Raw genomic sequence first — 22,044 nt, forward strand, 5'->3', positions numbered from 1 at the left:
ACTGCCTTGGGAAAGAGTTCTTGAAAAAACGAAGACCTGATGTAGAGTAAAAAGTGTTCAGACACAAAAATGAAATGTAAAGTATTATTTTGGAAACAAAATACAAAACAAAATGACCTTAATGGAGAAAGCGAAAGGATACCTGTGAAACTATATGCGTCAGAAAACAGACAAAGAAAATGCATACAGTCTGAGACCATAGCACCATCTACTGTATAGTCCGGTATAGTCATGCTGTACAATCAGCACCTATTTTATTAGGCACAGCCTGTTCCACTGCTCGCTACAGTAATGCAAATATTAAATTAGCCAATCATGAGTCAGAAACACAAAGCATTACAGGATACAGACATTGTCAAAAATAATAAACCTCTGACAGCATGTTACTGTATTTACTCTTTCGTCCATATTTGAAAAAAGTTTGAAGTAATTTGTTTTAAAACACAAATGCAATGCTGGACACTATTCAGCAAGGTGGGTGGTTAAGAGTGAAAACAGAAGGTAGCACCCCCCAATATCTGAGGGTGCGGGCACAGCTGCTACTTCATACATCAGTTTTATGGTCTCAACAATCCAGAGAGGATGCTGTTGTTTGGAGAGCGTTTCCCTTGTTCTATCCAAGGAGCTGCTCTGTGCGCCTGAAGCTCTGTATTGCCGTTATGTGCAGCCGCAGTGATCCGACCGGCAAATGAGCCCTTTTGTCCCACTCTGATTGAAATGGATGCTCTATGGGCTCATTTCCTGACAAGGCCTTGGGGAAAACAACTTTTGTACGCATACAGCTGACAAAGACGACACACAGCTCATTCACCAGCTTATTATTCATAACTGCCAAAAGAAAAGCACTATGCTTGGACCTCTCTCTCTGGGGCATTCCTGTCCTGGTCTCAAAGGGTGACTTTTCTAAGGCTTGCTAAACCAGTGGGAGGCCACATGTTGCAGCACGTCTCACCCTGAGCCTCATACAATCTGTGTCACCAAGAAATGTGCATTGACTAACTTGTCATCAGTTTGGTAATAATATACAAATACAGCTATCACATGAACCTTTAGTGTTGAAGTTGCTCGGCTGGCCTCAACAGGGTTCCCTCAAATGCCACAGTGTGTCATGCGAAGGGGAAGAAACTTTCCCTGTACCATGAAGAGAATCAAACTCAACACCTCTGATTCAGCATCCTTGCTCAAGGACTTCAAAGTCCTTGCATTTTACAGGGTATTAAAATCAGTCTGTAACAGCTAGTACAAAAAGTCCATTCTTCTCTGGGTCTCCATTCAGCAGACAGAGAAGAGTCCAAAACCAGATCACTGACTGCCACTTGGCAGTAAGAGGACCCTGTGATCTGACTGTCTTAGTGGGCCATTTGTTGTGGATTCTGAACTGAGAAAGTTTACATGGGCATACTGATCCCCGAACGTCGTGCAGCCTCCACAGAGCTAGTTGCTACAGTGTGCGGCTCTCAGGTAGGTAAACAAAGGACAGGCTCAAGTCTAGAACCTCTGGGCTTCTCTAAAAGACCCGATTGACCTGGTCCTGGAGTTTAAAAAGGCTTGCTAAATGTGCTCAAACCAGCACAGAACATATCAGATGGCATCAAAGTGGTTCAGAAGAAGAGATAATGAAATGCTACACATATAAAGGCTAATTTACGTCATGGAGACCTCCTCTCAAAAACTGGCACCGATGTAGCCACTGACATGTTATGCAGCCGGTTGGTTGTGGATAGACTTAGTTCATTGTGTGGAGGAGTCCTCCACACAATGAACCACCTGTCTCAAACACGCTCTCCTCCACACAGTCCTCATTTATAAAGTGCTTTATATGTGTAGCCTTTCATGTCCTCTTTAATGAAGCAGGTTGAGATTTCTTTAGACTAGGACAAATGTAACAGAGCCATATGCCAATCTTTATTACTGGATAACTGAGAACTGACACAGGAGGCATAAAGCAATAAAATCTGGAGTACACAATTGTCAAATATTTGGTATTATTTTTGTATTTTGCTGTGTGCACAGAACGGAAGCCACACGTGTGCTGCGTGGGACTCCTCCTCCCACCCCACCCCACCCAAAAAAACAAAAACAAGAAACAAGAAAGAAAGAAGAAAGATTATAACTGTAATAGACAAAAAAAAGGCTTAGATCCCCTATCCCTATTTTATTTTTTTTTTATGTTTATGCAAAATTAGAACATTTTAAATGACGCAAACAGTCACGGTCTGTCTGCTCGTATGCGTAAATCACACTATCACTGTCTTTTTAACTCTCGTTTCTCCCTAAGTTTCCTTTTCTTTCTTCTTCTTCTAAAAAGATCCGTTGTTGCGCCTTCTTATGGGTCAAAGCATGTGTCACTCACGTGGTTTGCCCAATGAGAAGACCGAGCGAGGACGAAGAGGCGGAGCGCGACGCGGATCGACGCTTGGAAAAGCACACGCAGCAGCGTTCAAGATTTAGTTGTTTGGTTTCCCACCTGGTGAGCTGACCGAGGGCCGCTGATCAGACAGACAAACATCGACAAAGGTATTGATCGATTGGTTTGGGAGATGATTTCGCAGCGAGCGTTTCTGCCACGCTGTAATCTATTTGAAATCAAAAAGACTACTAAACCTTTTAAACGCAATACTGGCTGCTTAATGCGCGATTAACGGATTAAATAGAGTGAAATAGTAGAAACTAACACAGCAGTACAGAAAACGTTTGTATTGTATTTTTAAATGCGCATAATCTGCCAGGCCTGCTCGGAGTGGTGAGGGAATTCTGCTTTTTGCACTTTACAGACTTTCACCGTGTGTTCAGCTCAACGATCCGCTGATCATTATCATCATCATGGCTCTGGATGGATGTGGCTTGCTCTGCAAATATATCCTCATCATTTTCAACATCATCTTCGCGGTAAGTCCGGCTCGATTTTAATACTGCGTGGTTAATTACGGGAGGGTAGAGGGAAAGGCCAAGCATGGCTTTCGTTTTCTTTCTCCTGTTTTGTGATCAATTCGTGAGATAAACGGGCAGAAAAAAGGCTTTTTTTTAATTTTTTTTTTTTTTTTACATGAAGGATTAAAATTTGTTCCATTTTGCGATGAAACAGGGGTGTTGTGCCAAAAAGTGGTTTCTGGTATTTGCCAAACAATTTGAACTTCTATTAATGAACTGTTGGACTCTAATCTGTAAAACATATTTCAAGTTGCAATAAATATAACAATAGTTCTCGAAAGATATTACAGGTGGTCTGGACTGGAATGGTTACAATGTGGGTACAATAAAAGAGTCTTACAGATACTTACAAAACAGGTCATTTCTTTTATTTATAATCCCATAAATCTCATTGGCTACAGTTAGTTTACCGATATAAGCAAAGACATTACACAAAATAAAAAAAACAAACAACCCACGTAGAAACGTAGACTGTTTTGCACACGATCACTTTTTGGAACAATACCAGGTTACCTTGTGGTTTCGTTTCTTAGGATACCAAGAGAGGTTACTTTCATTTTCAGGAATCACCGTTACCATCAGTGTAAACTGTGTGCTTGGCACATCTATAAGCCGATAGGAACCCAACAGTATTTAATTTTTGAAATATATGTGCGTGTGTGTGTTATATAGTCACAAAAATAACAAAATAGGAGTTGTATGGGATGGGATCAAATTAAGACCCACCAATTCATTTTTGTTCTTAGCTATTTAGTGGGATTTCAGAAATGTGAGGTTAAATTATACAGACTCTTTAAAATAAGGCAGTATCTCCAATGAGTGGAAGAAGAATAAAGCCGTCTGGAAAGAAGAAGTGAAAACTTTCTTAAACAGCATGAACAATGCTGCCACGGATAGATGATTACCTTTCACACCTCGGTGTTTTGTACAGCAGCTGAGAAACCAAATGCCACCACATCCAAGTCTTAGCTTACACTATACTTCAAAGTCCACAATAGACTGAATCATGACCCTCCTCCACCTCGTCTCCTGACACCACTTCCAGAGTTCTGAGTAAAATCCTGTCAGCCTCATTTAGCCATCACATCGTTCTGTGACCAAACAAGACCTGAAACATGTTTCTATGAAACACGATACGTAAATTATATGTAATAAATGTAAATATTTAAAAATAAAATCTTTTGAGTGCCGGACAAAAAGACTGATACAACATGGTATCATTGCGACATTTTCAACTTCTTTAATTCTATAAACTCTGTCTTATTGCAACATTTGTAGCAAGTTTCAGTGCCAGTGTTGGTATGCTTGACAATCAAAAAAACAAAGTGAGAGAACTTTATGGTATTGGATAAAATACTAAATAATACTTTATACTATAATAATAAATGGTTTAACTTTTCTATTTTAACTGTTCTTCTTGGTTCTGTATGACATCAATGAGAGCAAAATCCTTAATGTGGTCCTCACAGCATCAGTCCCGCCCACTTCCTGTGTAAACGTTATGCTTGCGAGGGATAGCAAATCAGAAGAAAGCTGTCTTAAATGCCTGAAATGCCAATTTCTGTGGTTTGTCCCCTCTGCCAGCTGTTCTGCACAGTGTGAAAAACACTCATCTGTCACACGTGACGGAGCATGGTTTATAAATATAGACCCTAAAAAACCTATATTTCAGTAACCAGGAATGTTGTTTGTTACACTTTTGTCCTGGTTTTATTTCCTCATGTGACAGGTGGTGGGGTTTGCCTTCCTTGGACTTGGCTTGTGGCTGAGGTTCAGCGACAACACAAGAGCGGTCTTCCATGTGGAGGAATTAAGCTCCAGCGCATTTGTTATGGGTCGGTGCATTTAGTAGGTCGAAGAATCACGATGGTACATTTGGCTTCGATGTGTATTTAACAGACAGACCGCTCCGTTTTATTAACAGGTGTGACTGTGCTGATCGCTCTCGGGGCGGTGATGCTGTTTGTGGTGATGTTTGGAGACTACGGTGCCTGCAACGAGAAGAGATGCGCTCTGCAAGTGGTGAGTTGTTTTGATGGGTAATGCATGTTGGCTTACAACCCTGTCTCGCACAGTGGTTACACCTTTTAACTCACTCAGTATTAAGGGAAAGTTTTAGGTTGCTTTTTAGTTTTAGTCAGAGAAACCAAAACAAAAATGTGTTAGTAACGTTTAGTATACCTCTAGTAATCCCATTTGGTGTCGTTTCTTAGGAGTCACTAAAAAAAACAAACCGCCCTGAACAAGAGGTGCCCTGCAAGGACATGTTCAGAACAAGCTTAAATACTCCGCTGCTTCCTGAAGGACTCCTTTGTTCATTAACTTTATGGCAAATTTTAACGTTACTGTTTAGGCTTTTATCTGTGTTTAACAGGAAGACGGTGAAACATTTTAAAACCACCCCAGTGCCAGCATCAGAGGTTAAGGTGAATGCTGGAAATGGTGCTTAAATGTTAGAGCACATGCATCACCTACATGCTGGTGCAAATGGTAAAATCTGTGTAAAGTCGTTATTCAGATCAGATCCTTGATTCTAACGTGCACATCAAGTTCAACAAGTCGTTACAACATAATTTCTGTTGAACCACTGAGACAAGTCAACAGAGTGCCAGAGGAAAGCCGAGTACTCAGTCTTCTCCATTCATCGATGACACAATGAAACAGGAAGGAAGGAAGCACGGCTATTTACACAGAGCCTGTGCTCCCCCCATGAGTCAAATAGTCTAAGATGATATGAGATACAAGGCAGGTTAACGTCATGCGGCATACTAAGTATTAAAATGTGACTTTGTTTAAAGTCAAACAAAAGCCGAGCGTAGCATTGTGATAAAAACCAAAAGCTTTGCTTTTATTGATGCTACTGCCATTATTGGTTCTGTTTATATAGTTGGTTCCCCATTGATTCCCCTTATTGCTGCCAGATGAGTAAGCCTACTAAGGTTTTTAGCATCAGTGCAAGTATTTTATCCTATCAGAGTCTAAACACAGTGTAGAAATAGAGTGCAGAAAGGTTGGCGTGTCTCTCTGGTCTGCAGGAGCTGCACGGCTACAAGTTTAGAGATTTGCAATGCAAAACTGTCCCAACCCCACCAATCAGACAAGGTTTTCACGCAACTGCATTGAATTGTGCAATTCCATCCACAGATCATGCACTAGAATATCATGACTTTAAATATTAAAAGGTTTATAATTGTTAGCCTCAATGACCGAAGTTAGGAACTTCAAGAAAGCTAGCTAATTGCTTTCTTTTAAAGACAGAAGGCCAACATATGGATAAGAAATTTTGGCCAGCTGGATAAAAGAAAAGAATCTGGTCGTTTATTTCTTTTAACCACCCAAAAGACCACACTGACTCACTGCTCCATCTTTTGGTTTAGATTGGTATTACATCAGAAGTACAGCACAGCTCTAGCTCAACTTAAGTTGATGTCTCTTCAACACAACATGCAGATGTTTTGCACATAAAGTTGCAGAATTTGTTTCTTCACATCTTGCTGAAAGCTGTAGTTACTTTTGGGAGGTCTGAAACACAGAAACACAGGAGTGTGCAAGCACCTTTTGAGCGTCTTATATGATGCAGAGGTTTTTGAACCACTTAAACATTTGGCTTTTTGATTCAGACCTTTATCCAGGTTCAGATACACAGAACATTTGATTGCAACGTGTGAAGTGTATTACCCAGTTGGCCTTGACAGAGGATATTTTGTAACTTGTGTAATCACGCTGACGAAACAGGCAACTGGCAATAATCACAGTGACCGCTCAGTTTTCTTGGCTGTTTTTTTCCCCCTTTGCTGTGCAAATGTACAGTGTCCTAACTGTAAATTACATCCTCGGGTCAAGCCCTCTTGGTTTTTAAGGATGTTAAAGTTAAAGGAAATTAATGTCCAGTACCAGTTAAATTTTTTGCTCTGAAATCTTCAGGCTGTATCAAAACTGCAGGCAGAATCCCAGATGCAAGGAAGGGATGGGGAATTTGAGCTGATAGTTTAGTTACTCATAGCTCTGCCTCTGGTGAGTACTCTTAATCTTTGAAAGTCTGCGCTTCTGACCATCTCTTTTGAGAGGAAAATTGAGAGGCATTCCTCGTTAGTTACGTACTGCAAAGGCAAGCCAGTTGGAAGTGTGACCTGATACACAGAAGTAATGCAGCAAAGGGATTTTCATAACAGGCTCTGCGACTTTAACAAGGAAATGACTCCAAACAAAAACAGTGGAATGAGCAAAATATTCAGCCAAGCTTGAAACGGGTCCTTGTTAGAATTTACTGCAATGTTAAACCTCGTCTTCTCTTGATGCTCCCACATAAAACTGGAAAAGCTGTTTCACTTCCTGTTCCTGTGTGTTTAAAGTGTCTTTAAAGTGTTAAAGTTAACAGAGTTCTTCCTGTCTCTTCAGTTCTCCGCCCTTCTGGCCATGCTGGCTACACTGGTAGTTGTTGTTGGAGTGCTTGCCAACCACAAAAGGGATGAGGTGAGAGAAAATACTGATAAAAGGGATGAAAATCAATTAATGTGTCCAGTATGTCCCGACCATAAGATTGTGTTTTGATCTCTCATGTTAAAGGTTGGACTCAAGTTTGCCGAGTTCTATGCTAGCTTGTATGGTCTCTATGTGCACAATCAAGACCCAGGAATTGCTGTCACACTCACCTTCATCCACAACACTGTACGTATATAAGCTGCTGTTTTTCATTTTTACCTAATACTAAATTTTAACTCTTGCTTCCTGTATACTCAAGTCTTCTCTGCTTTATGCATACGAGTTATATGGCTGATACACACAGAAGACGTCACTGTCAGCTGTGTCCATCTCAATTCCTGTGGAAGCAGTAAGGGTGTTTAGTTTCTCCACAGGGCTGCACAGGGTAGTGTTTAAGACTTGTTTTTTGCCTCCCTTCACCTCTTCCTTCATCTGCCTGCTTTGCAGCTTCACTGCTGTGGAGCGACTGGCGTCTCCATAATAGAGCTCGTTAAGCCGACCTGCCCCGAACCAGATGGGTTTTTAGAAAGCATCAAGATGCCTGTAAGTTGGTGCCAATAAATGAAGCCGTTTACAGTGGTCCTGCCACCACTGTAAACTGCACTGCTTTACCTCTTTCACTCAGCTGTACTGTACTAGATGCTCAGTTTGTTTGGTCTTCCTGCAGAGCTGTCCTGGCGTCATCGCAGAGGTCTTTAGCAGTAAAGCACCAATGATGATGGGCATCTTCGTTGGAACTGGAGTGCTCCTGGTAGGCAAATAATGCATGTTTACTTTGCAACAAGTAAAGCTTCAAATGAGTTGGCAAATGCTACAAATAGTAGGGAAGATAGTGTTGTTCCTGTTACTATTAGTCTATACACAGTACTAAAGGTTCTATATTGTTGTTCATGTCAATGGCCATACATTAATCACTTTGCACTCCTCTCTCTCTTAAATACTTCTTTCCCCTCCCTTTTCGAACTTTTTCTTCTCATTTTATTTCCCCAATCATTCCAAAGTTCATCGCTCTGATTTGCAGCATCACCCTCAGCAGAAAGATTGTTTCTGCCTCAACACCTCAGTACATTATCCTGACTCAGACCACTTCTACTCAGGCTAACTTTCTGCCAGTTCAGCATGAAGTAGTCACCAGCACACATGCTGACCAGGAGCCGGTCTTTTTCACTCCTCTCAGCGCAGCCAACATCCCTGTGGCTTATGCTTAGTGCACTCTTCATTCTCACTGCGCTTTTCTCGCCATTTTGATTTTACTCCACATTGCTTTAGTGTGAACTACACATACTCCATCTGCTGCTCTCAGCATTGTCTCAATTTTATCATTAGCAGTTGTTATAGGAGAAATCCAACCTAACACACACGACTCAGCTTGCAGCTGACAGGTTTGACAGCAGATCACAGCATTTAGTAAATGAGTTTTCACATTTTTAAATCACCAAAGTTGCTTCATCTGCAGAAAGATTGATATTTACTGGCAAAACAGTATAAGAAACCCTCTGGCGCTCTGAATATTCCCTCCACCACTAGTCAACTCTTCAATCTTTACTTTAGTGCCTTTAAACACACACGGCCAGTACATCAACAGGGTTGGATTTGTCCTGTTTGTTTCGACTTCTCTCTCACACTTTCGTAGCTGCATGCTATCTGATTGCTGTGGCTGGAAGGTCTAGCCTCCTTCACACTCTTTCACCTGTTGCTGGTTCAATTCTCGGGATGATGTAGTGGGTTGGTCATTGCATAGCTCTTTATCCCATCCCTGCTCTTTACTTGCCCTCCTCCTTTGTCTGCACAACAGATGACGGCCATGATCTGCGCCATAGTTCTCCTGAACCAGCTCAAGAATGCCCATCGGGAGAGGACAGTGTACTATTCAAATGTGTACTAAGAGGCGGATTAGGGTTTTACACCCTTAACCACCTCCTGTCAACAAAGGCCGCTGCTTTACATACAAGCAGCACATCAGTGTTTACATATTTCCTTTCCTTTTCTATAGCTTTGATTACATTACTTCAGAACCATATTTTGATTAAAAGGCATTTTTTAGACATTTAGCTTAATAAATCCTGTAACATGTCATGCACTAACCTGACAGGCCTCTAGATTATTGTGGCCAAACCCAGCCATGAGAACACATTAACAAATTCAGCTGGTAAAACCTGAATTTTATTTTTTTAAACATTTTTTCTCCTGAAAAGTTATGCGGTTTATTTATGAATGCGTATTAGGGCCACATTAAAGGGGGAAGAGAAACAACGTGGCCATGAGTATACAGACACTGAAGGTGCAGAAAGATGCATCTGTCCATCTCCAGCTATTTCATTTTAACCAGATGCAAGGACATTTATGGTCACACTTATGCAGTACAGATGTTGTACCAATAAACACAAGTTTCATCAGCTTAACTCCATGAGGCAGTCTATAGAATAAAAATGACAAAATCTCCACATTTTCATTATTATTCATTTTGAGAATAGTTCCCCCTTCATGTGACCCTAATACTAATAGTTTGTCTGTTGCACACAGTAAAAGTTTAGTCACTGGATGTGGTCAGTTATGACTGTTAAAAGGGAGTCAGTGTATCATCTTTGTTACAGTAGAGGTCCAATTACAGCAAGGTGTAGCATGTTGGGTGTCATCGCTCTAATGTGAGCTTCAATTTCACATTACTTTTAGTGGCTGTATACTAGAGTATTGTTAAGTGCATTCCTTTTAGATTTCTGGTAGAGGTTGCAGAGGGCCAAAGAGCAGGACAAAAACAAAAAAGACAGCCAGGTACCCGCGAGAGGTTCAGTTTTAGGTCAAACTGTTTAAACATTCCAGACTCGATGCTTCAAAAGACTTGTTTCTGTAAAAGCTTAAAAGCTTTCATCCTGAGAAAAGGGAAAAAAAAAAAATAAGCTCACATTTCATTCCTTTGTGTTTTGCTTGTTAACATTTTTTTTTAATGACACAATGTTAACTGTCTTGCTGATAAAAATAAATAAATTTCAAAGGCTAAATGCCTCCAGTTGTCTGTCACTTGTTTTCTTGCCCTGTACTACTTATTTGTACTATTTAGTTATAGAAGCAAAACCTCCAGAGACACTCTTTTCCATTAAGCGACAAAAATCAAGTTGCACTTGTGTAATAATCTTTATTTTGTTGCTTACACACCAGTGTTTGGACCTGTGGAGAAAAAAAAAAAAGTTAATGTAGTCATTTCATGTAATAAATGAGAAACACTGAGCACTTTATTAGGAACAGTGGGTAGCTGTGTGAAACCTGACCAGGGTTTCTGTGAATGGAGGCTCCAGTAATACGAGCTCCAAGGATAATGTATGTAGCTACATTACTCATCACACCATGCTTTACAACTTTGAGGAAGTTTATCGCAGAATTACAGCGAAGCAGGAAATCATGCCACCCTCTTTTGGCTCGTTTAACCACCAAATAACCAGCGCAACAACCCATCTGGGTATTGTTACTGCATGTGGTTAGCAACAACAGTGGAAGCAAGGTCACAAACCCCTCACGGATCAAACAGAAAACTTTGCAATGTGTTAGAACAGGAAGTACATAATCTGCAAGTCTGCATCATCGTGATTTCAGCAGAATAGAATCTGAAAGCATTTCCCATCCTTTTAGGGGTTTTTTTGGATATTAACTACGGGTGTGAGAAAAATATTACACATAAAATGACAGATTTCTGCCATTTCCCCCCCACTTTGTTATGTTTTCACAGAGTGAAAAATGATTTGATACACAAACTTAGGCAACGTCAGTAATCGGCTGTAAACCCTCTGGCGTCAACGACTGCTGAAGCTCAAGGAAACTGACAAAAAAAAAACAAACAAACAAACCAAAAAATTTAAGAATTTTTACATTTGGCTTCAGATGCTTTCAGGTCCCGTTTGGTTTTGAAACTTTCTGCCTCAGGTAGTGAAAAGTGTTGAGACCAACTTCCCCGTTTAGGCACATTCTTTTATTTACCGGGTTCACGTGTGTAGTTATCGCCCATCAGTACCCAGCGGTTCCTTGGCCTTTGTGGTTTAAGAAGTGCCGTTCAGGTTGAGCATTAGACTGAATCTCAATGGAACATCGAGTTCCTTTAGCGCCACATATACACAGTTATACTACAACACGGCCTCCACCGTACTGAACAAGTGATTCTTTAGAGCTCGTTCTTTGCTTCAAGTTCATCATTCTTTCCAAAGAAGGCGTTTATTTAGATGCGATGAGCTAAGTCTCACCTGGCCCCTCTGTTTTTGACTATTACCACATTACACAACGTAAATGTCAACTTGCGTCATCATGTTCTGAGATTTTCCTGCACATTTGTTAGCAAATTTTCAACCACTGAATCCGTATTGCTTCATCGCCAGTCTACTTGGGTGACGTATAGAATGAAAAGTTAGAAGTCTGAAGATATCAGATTTTATTAACGAGTGTTTAAATTAAAACAATTTCCAGTCAGGAATCAAACTTTTCAAATTTGGAACAAGTATTTTTATACTTTTTAAATGAACAAGCTGCCCAGTGTTTCATTTCTCTTTATGGTCTTACCTTTGAGGCATCTTAGGGTGCAGTCATCAGAGCACAATTCTGTCAGGCACATGAAGTGGATCTGAGTGAGGAGGGAAAGCCAAACCAAAAACAATAGCATTACTACCAGAGTTCACTTATCTGCACTGGGCCTGAACATGAATGCAACTTATACACAAACAGCTGTTTACATGTGTGCATCTTAGGTGGGAAATACCTCTGGATCTTCTCGGAGGGAGCCCCCTTTAGTCATGTGTGGTGGAAGAGAGAGGAAGCTGTAAATTGCAATCTTCCGGACCTGCAAGTCCGAGGTCGGAAGCACCTGCAAAACCCCCAGGCTGCTGCAGCTGAACGACATAACAGTGACATGCCTTTACAACCAAAGACTGACCAACAACTGGCATTAAAGAAGGGGGTGTTGGAGATTTGTGGCTGCAAGGTTGCCTTCACACAGTGTCAGCAGTAATTTTGGCAACACAACGTAAATCTTCATTAAAAAGATCATGACGGCTTTAAAATCAAAGCAGTACAAATATCCACACACTGTGTTATTAAGTAATGCCCACCTGACTGAGTTTGAATTGTGGAAAGTGGAATTTGTGAGACGAGTCTTTAGTAAAAATCCACCAATCATTTCCTCCAAGATGGTTTAGATTTTTGTTTTGTTTTTTCTTTGCATATTTTCCAGGGTTCACGCAGCTTTCAGGAACAGGTTTTAACCTCATACTCATCTACTTGCAGAGGCATGACTGGCATCTATGCAGTGCACTAATTGATTAGCAAGCTTTGCAAAGCCAATGGCATTTCTTAAATTGCTGGCACAGCTGTCAAATTTACAATTCAAATGGCAGTTCATACTGTTAAACACATGTCCTTTAACATGAACAACCACAGAGAAACTGTTTTGCAATTAACTAGAAAATTAGTACTTACTAATACAACTACAGTTTCATGCAGTGTGTCCATATCCCCCAGCACACTAAACCACTGATCATGTTAAATGGTCACTGGGGAAGCCAGCAATATGAACAACAACAAGACCATCTGTGAGGATGTCATTTTCCTCCTTGGGTAAACATACCCATCATAAACAAGCATCCCACTGGGATATGGAGCTTCAGTGTAAGCCAGGCAGGAGTGAACCAGCAGCACAAGTGTGGACTCTGAGGGGTCCTTCAGGCTAACCTCCACATAAACTGTTCTGCCCTGCAAGAGGCTGAGAGGGAGGTGAGCCTCAGGGTGGTAGCTGGTGAAAGACTCATCTGCAGGGAAAAAGAAAAACGCTTTAATAAAGTGTTTAAGAATACTCGGCCTACTGGCTCCACGCTATGATCTGGTCCTTGAACAGAACAGATGTTAAAGAAAAATTACCTTCGGCAATTCTCAGTTGCACAGTGACAGCGGCTGGTGTTGGCTGTGAGAGAGGAAGAGGAGGCTGTTCATCCATCACATGAAACTTCACTTCACCTGGAGAATCTGCTGAGGAACTACATCCCACCATAAACCTGTGGAGGGAAGGAGACGGACACACACATACATAATTTTTTTGAAACAATACACATTTGAAAAGCATCTGTTGATCAAAGCACTGCTTAAAGAACAAAAACAAAAAGAAAGAACATATAATGGAAACAAGAAGAAGCTGAGGATGAAGCCTTGATGGCGCACTTGTGAGATTAGAAAGCCTTTTACAAGATCCTGGTATCTTATTTACCTAAAGGCAGCTGGTTTGGTGCCAAACTGTGCGCCACACAAGAAGCAAGTGACTATGTAAATACAGAAGCCGTGGAAAAACATTTATAACCACAGAGAAAATACAGAATGGCCACTGTGCGGTGGGCCAGGCACATAATTCAGTTGTGAAGATCTAATATTTCTGAGATTTTGATGAGTGTCATAACAGCTGGAGGAGGCATCTTTTCTGAGCAGCTGAGACTTAGTCATTTTCATCTTTCACTTCCTATTGAACCCATCGACAGCTGAGAGTTTTAAATAGGGATGAGAAATGATATAAAACGAGGTACTTCCCTTTCATGTTGCAGTTTGTCATTAAAGGAAATATAGTTAAAATATCAATGTGTTGGAATCAGCACCCTCCATCTGTCAGCTGAAAGTGAGCAGTTTAAGGAGTGGACGATGGTCATGGCATCAAAAATGGTGGACATGGATTAAAGCTGAAAACACTTTGGCTCCATGTTGGACACCTGTGGACAAATAGCAAGTACTTTTTTCTTTTTTTTAAATTGCCCCACAAAACACTGGTTGAGAAAGATTGAGCAGATTTGCTCAAACTGTTGACAAACCACAGAACAATGACTTTGACAGGAATCACTTTGCTTTTCCTTGCTTCCCGTTATAAATCATCACCAAAAAGTAAAAAATATTTCCCAAACAAAAAGGTAAACTTCCATACAAGTAGGATTACACATAAAATTCAGTGTCTCAAAACCTTTGGATTCATTTCGATAATTGTAGCTCATGAAAGCCAAAGTCCAGTTAGAATCCAGTATAGCATTATCAGGGTAGTATCAAGTTCAAGTTACTATTCAAACAGTTTAAATACTGTATCCTTGTCCAAGCACACAAGCAGGGTCATGTTGAGGTCAAATCAGAAGTCTGACAACCTTCCAACAAACGGGAGTATAAACCACAGAAGGATTTTGCAGAAATGGCTGTTCATGAAGCACAAGTGATTCATGTTGACTGGAACGGAAGCATTTAGTAAGAAAAGTTGCTGACATAAGACGACCTACTTACGCGAAGGAGAACAGTCAACGGTCTAAAGTTGCCTTTTAGAAAAAAAATAGATTTTGGATTTAATTTGGACATTGAGGTCAGGACTCTGCAGTCTGATGATTTGTGGTGTCAAGTCAATGAAGGGATTTACCAGATTTTGGAGCACTTGATGATGACAACCTTGCTCGTGACAACAAGCATGGAGAAGAATAACTGTGCATAACTCAGCACCTGCCCACATGGGGCAAAACTACCAAATATTTTGCCAAGCATGCATGGCCAGCTCTCTCGCCTGACCTGAACTGCACACAGAATCTGAGGTCTGAAGAGGAGAGCCCAGACCCAAAAATAGGAACACTACATGCTCCCATCCAAGCAACCTGAGCTTCATCAGGAACATCTCAGCAGCATCATGAGCTGATAATTTGTGATAAAGGAGCCGCACAATAGTTCTGCATTCAGAGTTTAAAAGACTTCTAAAACTAAAAATATGGATGTTTATGAAGACAAATGGAGGAGATATCCCAAGTGTGGTCATCTCAGACAGAGCCTCATCCACTTGCTGTGCAAGCCTCCTTGAAATTAGAATTACAATTTGAAATTAGATTTGTGAATCATATGAATCTACTCTTTAAGTCAAAAAATACAAACGTGGAGCTGGAAATGAGTAGAACAGGTGGCTGTTAACATAAAGAAAAAAAACAACAACACATCAGCCAAAACAAAGCAGATGGACAATGTTTTAAGAGAAAACAATCTTTCCTGCTACAGCTGAATGCTTAAAGCTAAGTACTACAAGGCCGCTGGCAATGGTTACAAAAGCAAGTTTCCTGTGAACAGCAGTGACATACCTGAAAGGAGAACTCTCATGTGCAGAATCGCCGTTTTGGTAAGAATGTAAACCTCGAACTTCCAAAAGATGAACCACCGTCTCGCCAAGCATCTATCAAATATATATATTTTTAAAAAAAGCTTTCATTTATCCTGCCACAGTGGCGTGTGTTTGTCCATTTTTCCTCTTTTTGGGGGGTGGGGGGTCTACATGATGTGATAACATGGAATGTGCCTTACATGTTTGTTTACTCCGCAGCCATCCAGAGGTACAATGTAGATGTCAAGATCAGGGGTCAACCTCTGCAGCGTGCAGGAAGCATTAATGTCCTCAGGGGAATGAGGCGGAGGAGCAACTGTGGGCTGTACCACAGAGTCAGGCACCGCAAAGACGCAGTACTGTCCCACTGTACAGCCTGCCGACACACATACAGAGAGTGGGAAATAATTATTGGATCCCCTGCTAACTACAAGAAACATTGTGCCGCTGTGCTTGCAAACAAGGATCTCACCACCAAGCACCAAGTCATGTTTTGCTTGGGGATCAAATACTTATTTAAGGCTTCAAGCCTGAGAGTTGTTGCATTAGTCATTTGCTTTCCCCCTTTACAGTCGTCATCCTTTTAGACAAGTGTTTACAAGCTTTGCATTGTGTGAGACTCACCCTTCACAGTGTTTGAACAGCAGCCTAAAGAGTTACTGCAATCAGTATCTGGTCCAAGGCCAAGGCCGCAGGGTGAGGCGGAGGGCGTGTACGTGTGGGCCTCGAGGTAATCTGAGAGGAAAGCAAACAAAACAAGGAGAACTTGTTATGGATGACTCAGCAGCATGAGATGGAAAATATACAATACAGGTGTGTAATTACAGCCACAACATTAGGCCGAGGGTTTCCTGCCCCCTTGTGGTGGTGATCTGAAGACAAAACACTGCATTTCTGATTAAGCACAACATTTCAGTGCAATCAAACTAAAACTGTAAGACCAAACATTTAAACTGCAAAGCATTCAAGATTGATAAACCCTTAAATGTGATCATTTACCTCTCACTTTGTCTAGATTCTCTTTTGCATCTTCATCAGGTTTCTCAGATTGCTCATTATGGTGCTGCCGAGTAATATAATGTGAATATAAACTATGGAAAGGATTGTGCAGTGGCAGAGGGATGTTAAAATATCCTGCCATCATGCCATAGTCAAAGTCTGAGGGAAGCTGAGATTTAGCAGATTTGTTTTCAGAGTTTATGCTGCCTGTAGGATGGAGCTCGTTGTCTTCGGGCACTTTAGATGGGTAGTATAGGTAATAGAAAGGACTATGAATCCAGTTATGAAAACCATACACTGATTGTACAGGTGGAGTCAGATGTTGAGCTGGAGCAGAAGGTGCTTGAAGAAGATGGGGTGAAGCTGGAGAAACTTGGTTTCCAGGTCTGTAATACATCTGAGAGTAATGATAATAAGGGTGGTAGTAGTACTGGTAAGGATTCAGTTGATTGATGAATGATTGAGTGTGAGGAGGGCGTTGTTGAGGCTCAAGTCTATGATGGGGGCCTTGTGGGACTGGAGGCAGCACTGCAGGAGACACAGATGCAGAGCGACTTGCATCATTGTGCTCCAAATGTACTTTAGCAGACAAATTAGGATGTTTGATCTGCTCTGTGCTATATTTTTCAAAGTTTCTGTGTGCTTCTATGTAGTCATTCATGTTGTGCTCATTTACTGGAAGAATTTGTGAAAGAGGAAGTGGGGAGGAATTCGACAAGTTTGTTTCTCCAGGCATGTCGGGATGTGATGGAACCAGTCTTTCAGCCTCACCCCTTGAAATATGTGGAAAGTAATAGTAATAGTAGTAAAGATATGGGTTTAGAAGGTGAGGAGCATGAGTTTCAAGGGTTTTGTCAACCAATTTAGCATTTTCCGGTTGGGCGTAGGGATAAAAGGTAGTCTCTGACACAGGTGGAGGGAACTGGTCCGAGGTGACTTTCCTGATGCTCTTGGACTGTTGAACGTTGGGGGCCAAAGCTGAAAATTCATGTTTACGCAAGTGAGCTGAAGAGATTTCGTGAGAAACATCCAGACCTGAATCAGGGTTTTGAGGTTTGCCAGAAAGGGGGATTTTGGGGTGATGGTAGTAGTGGTAGTATGGATTGAAATCGTGTCTCAGAGGCTGGAAATGCGGCGCTTCGAGCTGAGCTGGAAAGCCTGTAGGTGTGACACTGTGCTTCTCAGAGAACACCAAAAAAGGAGTTTCTTGATTTTTTCTTTGTTCTGGGTTCTCCCGACGTAAATCTTCCATTTCTTCAACGAGTGACGGAGGACTGTCATACGGCTCCCAGAAAGGCATCTGGTAGACGTAGTAGGGTTGATAATCTGGCTGGAAATCAACAGGAGGGTGAAGCTGAGAGCTAGAAGTTGGCTCAGGAGTCAAAGATGCTGGAGTAGGAGAATCATATGAAGCATGTACTTTAGGACTGGCATAACTATGGTGATATGTAGGGTGAGGATAGTATGGTGGAGCCAGATAGAAAGGAGGGGCCCATGGAAAAGGCTCCTGAGCCCCTAACATAGGTTCTTCTTCCCCCCTGGTTAGATGAGCTGGGCTGTTGACCAGAGGCTGAGTGTTAATGGAGAGCTCTTCAGGAGAAGACATAGGGCAGGCAAGTGTGAAGATTTCCTTGCCTATTTGGAGAGGAAGTATATATTCTCCATCCTGGAGGAGGAAAAACAAAACAAAAACATTTAAAGACCACAGGAAATGACAATGTGCACATGTAGTAATCATCAGATACGATGATTATGCTGGAGAACCAGATGGGCTAAAGAAATAAAAACAACTAGTCTGTCTTGTGTATAGCATGCTCTCAAGTTCACCTTTTCTGTGATGCCACATGTAATAAACGGAGCAGCAATTACAGTATCTGCATCTTGCTTAGTCAAAGTGTAGCCACACTGCTCAGCCAACAGAGCTAGAGGGGTCCAATCTCCTCTCACTGCAGACAGAAGAGAAATAAAAGTTCATATTTGATTCAACATATGAGGGCAAAAGGCTAAACTATTATCTAAATTAAGTTTGATGCCAATAGAAAGAAAGGGGAGCCTACCATTTACTCTCTGCTTCTCCAAAGGAGTCGATTCGTGTACTTTGACAGTCATCCCATGTGAAGAGCAGCAGAGGGAGGATAGCCCCACAGTGTGAGGGCTGATCTGAGAGACTGGACAGGACATCTTGACCGGGGTTCCCCTCCATAGCAGAGGCAGCACATAGCTGCCATCCTGAATAAAAGCAGAGAGCATTTACACCACCCTCAGCTAAAACACCCCACCTTAGACCAAACATGCTCAGGATTTTAAAAAGAGAAATGTTTGCCAGATTCAAAGATTATTTAGCGTGATTGTACAACTCCTCTGATCAGTCACAAAAGGAGGAAGGTTTTACAAAAAAACAAAACCAACTCATTTTTTTCTAAATAAGAACAATTAGCCCAGTTTTGGACATTTTATATATAATTTGACACTTAAAACTGTATCAATGCAGCCAAAAACAAAACACACTGTACATTATTTTTTGTAGTTTTGGCTGTTTTGCCTCTCTGGCTTTAAAAGGGGAAAATGAAGGAAAAAAAACCATGTGATTGAAGTATAAACTTTACTAAAGAATTGCATTAGCTCTTTAGGAATAACAGTCATTTTTACACACAGTCCAACATTTTTCAGAGGTTCCACATAAACTGCTTAGACTTGGGGACAGCAGAAACTTTACAAGTGGCCAAATCAATAATCTGGTGCAGTGTTAAAAAGAATGACTGCATTGACTGGCTCAGCTGCCACAACGGGCCTGGAAGACCACAGAAGACAACTAAAGTGCATGATGACAGAATTATTTCCATGGTTAAGAAAACCAACTGCACAACATCTAAGCAACTCAAGAACACTCTGGATGAAGCAGACGGGTCATTATCAAAGTCTAAAACAAAGAGAAAAGAGTTATGACAAGACAAAACCTAGTAATACAAACAACAACATGGCCACATTAGGCTTTGTCATAAGACATCTAAAGAGCCTGCACAGTTATGCAAAAAAAACAACCTTTAGACCCATCAAACCAAGAACTCGTATCAGAATGATGGGAAGAGAAAAATGGCTTGTGATCTGAAGCACACCACATCATCTGTCAAACACGGTGGAGATAATGTGGCACAAATTTTGTTCAGACAGAAAAAAACAAAACAAACAAAAAAAAACAACTACCAGGAAATATTTACAGCTTTCTCTTTTGAGAAAAGCAAATATTAATTTAAATGGTTTTTTTTACAAATCTGGATGCGTGTACCACTGTGCATGCAGCAAAACTGTGGAAGAGTTTGAATGCAGAGTTGAAGCAATGCCAGAACAAAAAAGCTCAAAAAGGAGTTATAAAGATATGATTTTCATGAGAAACAGATGTTGTATTTAAGTGAATGTGTGTTTAGTACGTTTGTTAGTCGTACTTATTCCAATTTTCCTATCAACATTCCAAAACTGGAGGTATTTTGCTTAGATGCGTGAAAGTAAAGTTATAGAGTTGCATAAAGAAAATGTAAATGATCATTTAAATTTCACATATTTTAATAACAGAATATGTACTTTATGTTTAAATCACTTTCTGTGTAATTTTTGAGTTATACTGCTAAACTGATTGGACAGCTCACAGTGCACAACGCAGACATCACATCTAGATTAATTTAGTGTGGTGGTGTCTGAAGGCAAAATTACAAAAACGGTTTCAAATTTTTTTTAAAAAAAATGTAAAAAATTAAGATCTAAGTGTAGCACACAGACACACGCACCTTTTGAATGACATGACAAGCATAATATGGAGCCATCAAACAGAGGTCTCTCCATGTGGTCTCAAGAGTGTAACCACACTGTGGTGGTAGCTGGGACAGAGGTACCGATGATTCATTCGCTGGGACACAAATAGACGACACAAAATCTTAATTTTACTAATATTAAGAAACTGTTTGAGTTTCCCAAGAGAAACCTTAACAACCCCCCCCCCCCAAAAAAAACCCCACTGCAATATAGTGCAAGTATAAAATCCAGGCTATTGGAGCGCATAGACATGCAGAAGGTGTAGCATCACCTCGGTCCAGCAGGAGCTGTGCAGCTCGTCTCCTCCTGACAGTGAGGGTCATGCCGTCCTCCTCACACTCCACCACAGGCAGCAGCCTCTGCCAGCTCTCCACTGTGCTGCTGACCCGGTGACCCCTGAGCCTTGTCTGGCTTCCCAGAGACCGGACTGGTAAACAAAAACAAACCACCTCTGAGAATATGGTGTTAGTGTGAGGATTATACAGAATGTAAAGTGTGTGCGTGAGTGAAAGAGGGGGAGATTGGGAGTTTCATGTAGCAAACTAATGGATAAGAAAACTGGACACAAAATGCCTCTTATAGTGAAAAGATTAGTTTTAGTGGTAGAATAGCTTCTAATCATCAGGAGGGATTAAAATTTACCAACTACTTTATAAAAATGACTAAAATTATCAAACTGGTTTCGTTGGGGGAGTATTAAAGTAGCAAAGTAAAACGCAAGCACAGTGAGGAGGAGCCTGGGGTCAGGTGAGTTCAGGACAGTAGCTTACCTGAAGTAGAGGAATCTGATTGGTAGTCGAGAGTTGGGACGTTTGGCTCCAGCTGGCCAGCGATGACAAACTTGCCGTAAACTACGTGCTTAATTTTCCCCTCTCTGCAGTCTCCATATGAATAAACCGGCTCGTCCTCGGCTTGCCTGGGGTTGTGACGGCCACTGACACCTGTAGGACCCGAAGAAGACGCCATTCTGGGTCTTAGTCTCTTCTCAGGCTTTTCTTCGGGGCTGCTGCTGGGTTTCTCTTTCCTGCTGTGGAGGTCGTCAGAGTTTAGGAGGTCTTCTGCGCGCCTTGAGCCGAGGTCCAGCCGCTCTCCGACGTCAGGGCCGGAGGAATGACTGCTGCTGCTTTCCGTAGTTAAATGACCTTTGCTGTCATCAGGAGGAGAATTCGACTGGAAGGAGGACGCAGTGGGCTCGCACCGGCTTACTAGAGGCAAAGCGATTGTTGTGATGGTGTAAATAAGCACAACACCGAAGTATCCTTTGTGTTTCAAATGCATTGCCAATACGCGTTTTTGTCTTTGCACCAAAACACTGGGACGGAATGAAGGGCGGCAGTGTTTTTGTAGACTTCCTGTCAGCTCACCTGGTCACTTAATTGGCCTTAATTGGCAAAGAGGCACGCGCTCTTACCCGTTACTGTCCCAAGTGTTTATGTTGGCGCTGTTAGCATCCAGCTGCTAATCTAATCTTACCTTTTCCGTCTAGTCATATAGCGTGTGGGATATTATCAACTTGGCATACTACTAGTTAGTCTTATTTATATACTTCCCTAAACACACATAAGATATTTCGTGTTTGTTTTGAGGTTTGTTTGGTTTTTTTTACTGATTTGGTCACACACTGTGTATAGACATGACTGTGAGTGATGTCTCGGAATAATCTGGGTCTTATTGCCAAAATTAAAATAGCATTGTGT

General features: G+C 41.3%; 2 protein-coding genes across 4 annotated transcripts; one reads left to right on the forward strand and one right to left on the reverse strand.

The window, feature by feature from the left end:
• The first annotated feature begins 2,397 nt into the window (after window positions 1-2,397).
• cd9r (CD9 molecule related) lies at window positions 2,398-10,412 on the forward strand. Of its 2 annotated transcripts, none has more exons than XM_006797919.3 (9): window positions 2,398-2,517; window positions 2,775-2,889; window positions 4,661-4,766; window positions 4,856-4,953; window positions 7,330-7,404; window positions 7,498-7,599; window positions 7,861-7,956; window positions 8,081-8,164; window positions 8,415-10,412. In XM_006797919.3, the coding sequence occupies exons 2-9, from the start codon at window positions 2,824-2,826 to the stop codon at window positions 8,619-8,621; spliced, it is 834 nt and encodes a 277-aa protein (XP_006797982.2). In that variant the 5' UTR covers window positions 2,398-2,517; window positions 2,775-2,823; the 3' UTR covers window positions 8,622-10,412. The 2 variants fall into 2 exon arrangements, with proteins under 2 accessions (XP_006797982.2, XP_006797983.1); XM_006797920.3 differs by having other exon boundaries at window positions 9,209-10,412.
• A 146-nt stretch (window positions 10,413-10,558) lies between these two features.
• LOC102784461 (uncharacterized) lies at window positions 10,559-21,625 on the reverse strand. Of its 2 annotated transcripts, none has more exons than XM_087840241.1 (14): window positions 21,118-21,625; window positions 20,619-20,774; window positions 20,323-20,441; window positions 18,598-18,769; window positions 18,368-18,486; window positions 16,541-18,206; window positions 16,166-16,276; window positions 15,742-15,917; window positions 15,522-15,613; window positions 13,306-13,439; window positions 13,016-13,196; window positions 12,152-12,281; window positions 11,956-12,016; window positions 10,559-10,578 (listed from the first exon to the last, which is right to left on the reverse strand). In XM_087840241.1, the coding sequence occupies exons 1-14, from the start codon at window positions 21,623-21,625 to the stop codon at window positions 10,559-10,561; spliced, it is 3,645 nt and encodes a 1,214-aa protein (XP_087696367.1). The 2 variants fall into 2 exon arrangements, with proteins under 2 accessions (XP_087696367.1, XP_087696366.1); XM_087840240.1 differs by lacking the exon at window positions 10,559-10,578 and adding an exon at window positions 11,410-11,432.
• Between the last annotated feature and the right edge of the window lie 419 nt (window positions 21,626-22,044).

The sequence above is a fragment of the Neolamprologus brichardi genome, chromosome 4 (assembly GCF_056152115.1).
Source record: "Neolamprologus brichardi isolate AB-2024 chromosome 4, ASM5615211v1, whole genome shotgun sequence".
Taxonomy (NCBI): domain Eukaryota; kingdom Metazoa; phylum Chordata; class Actinopteri; order Cichliformes; family Cichlidae; genus Neolamprologus; species Neolamprologus brichardi.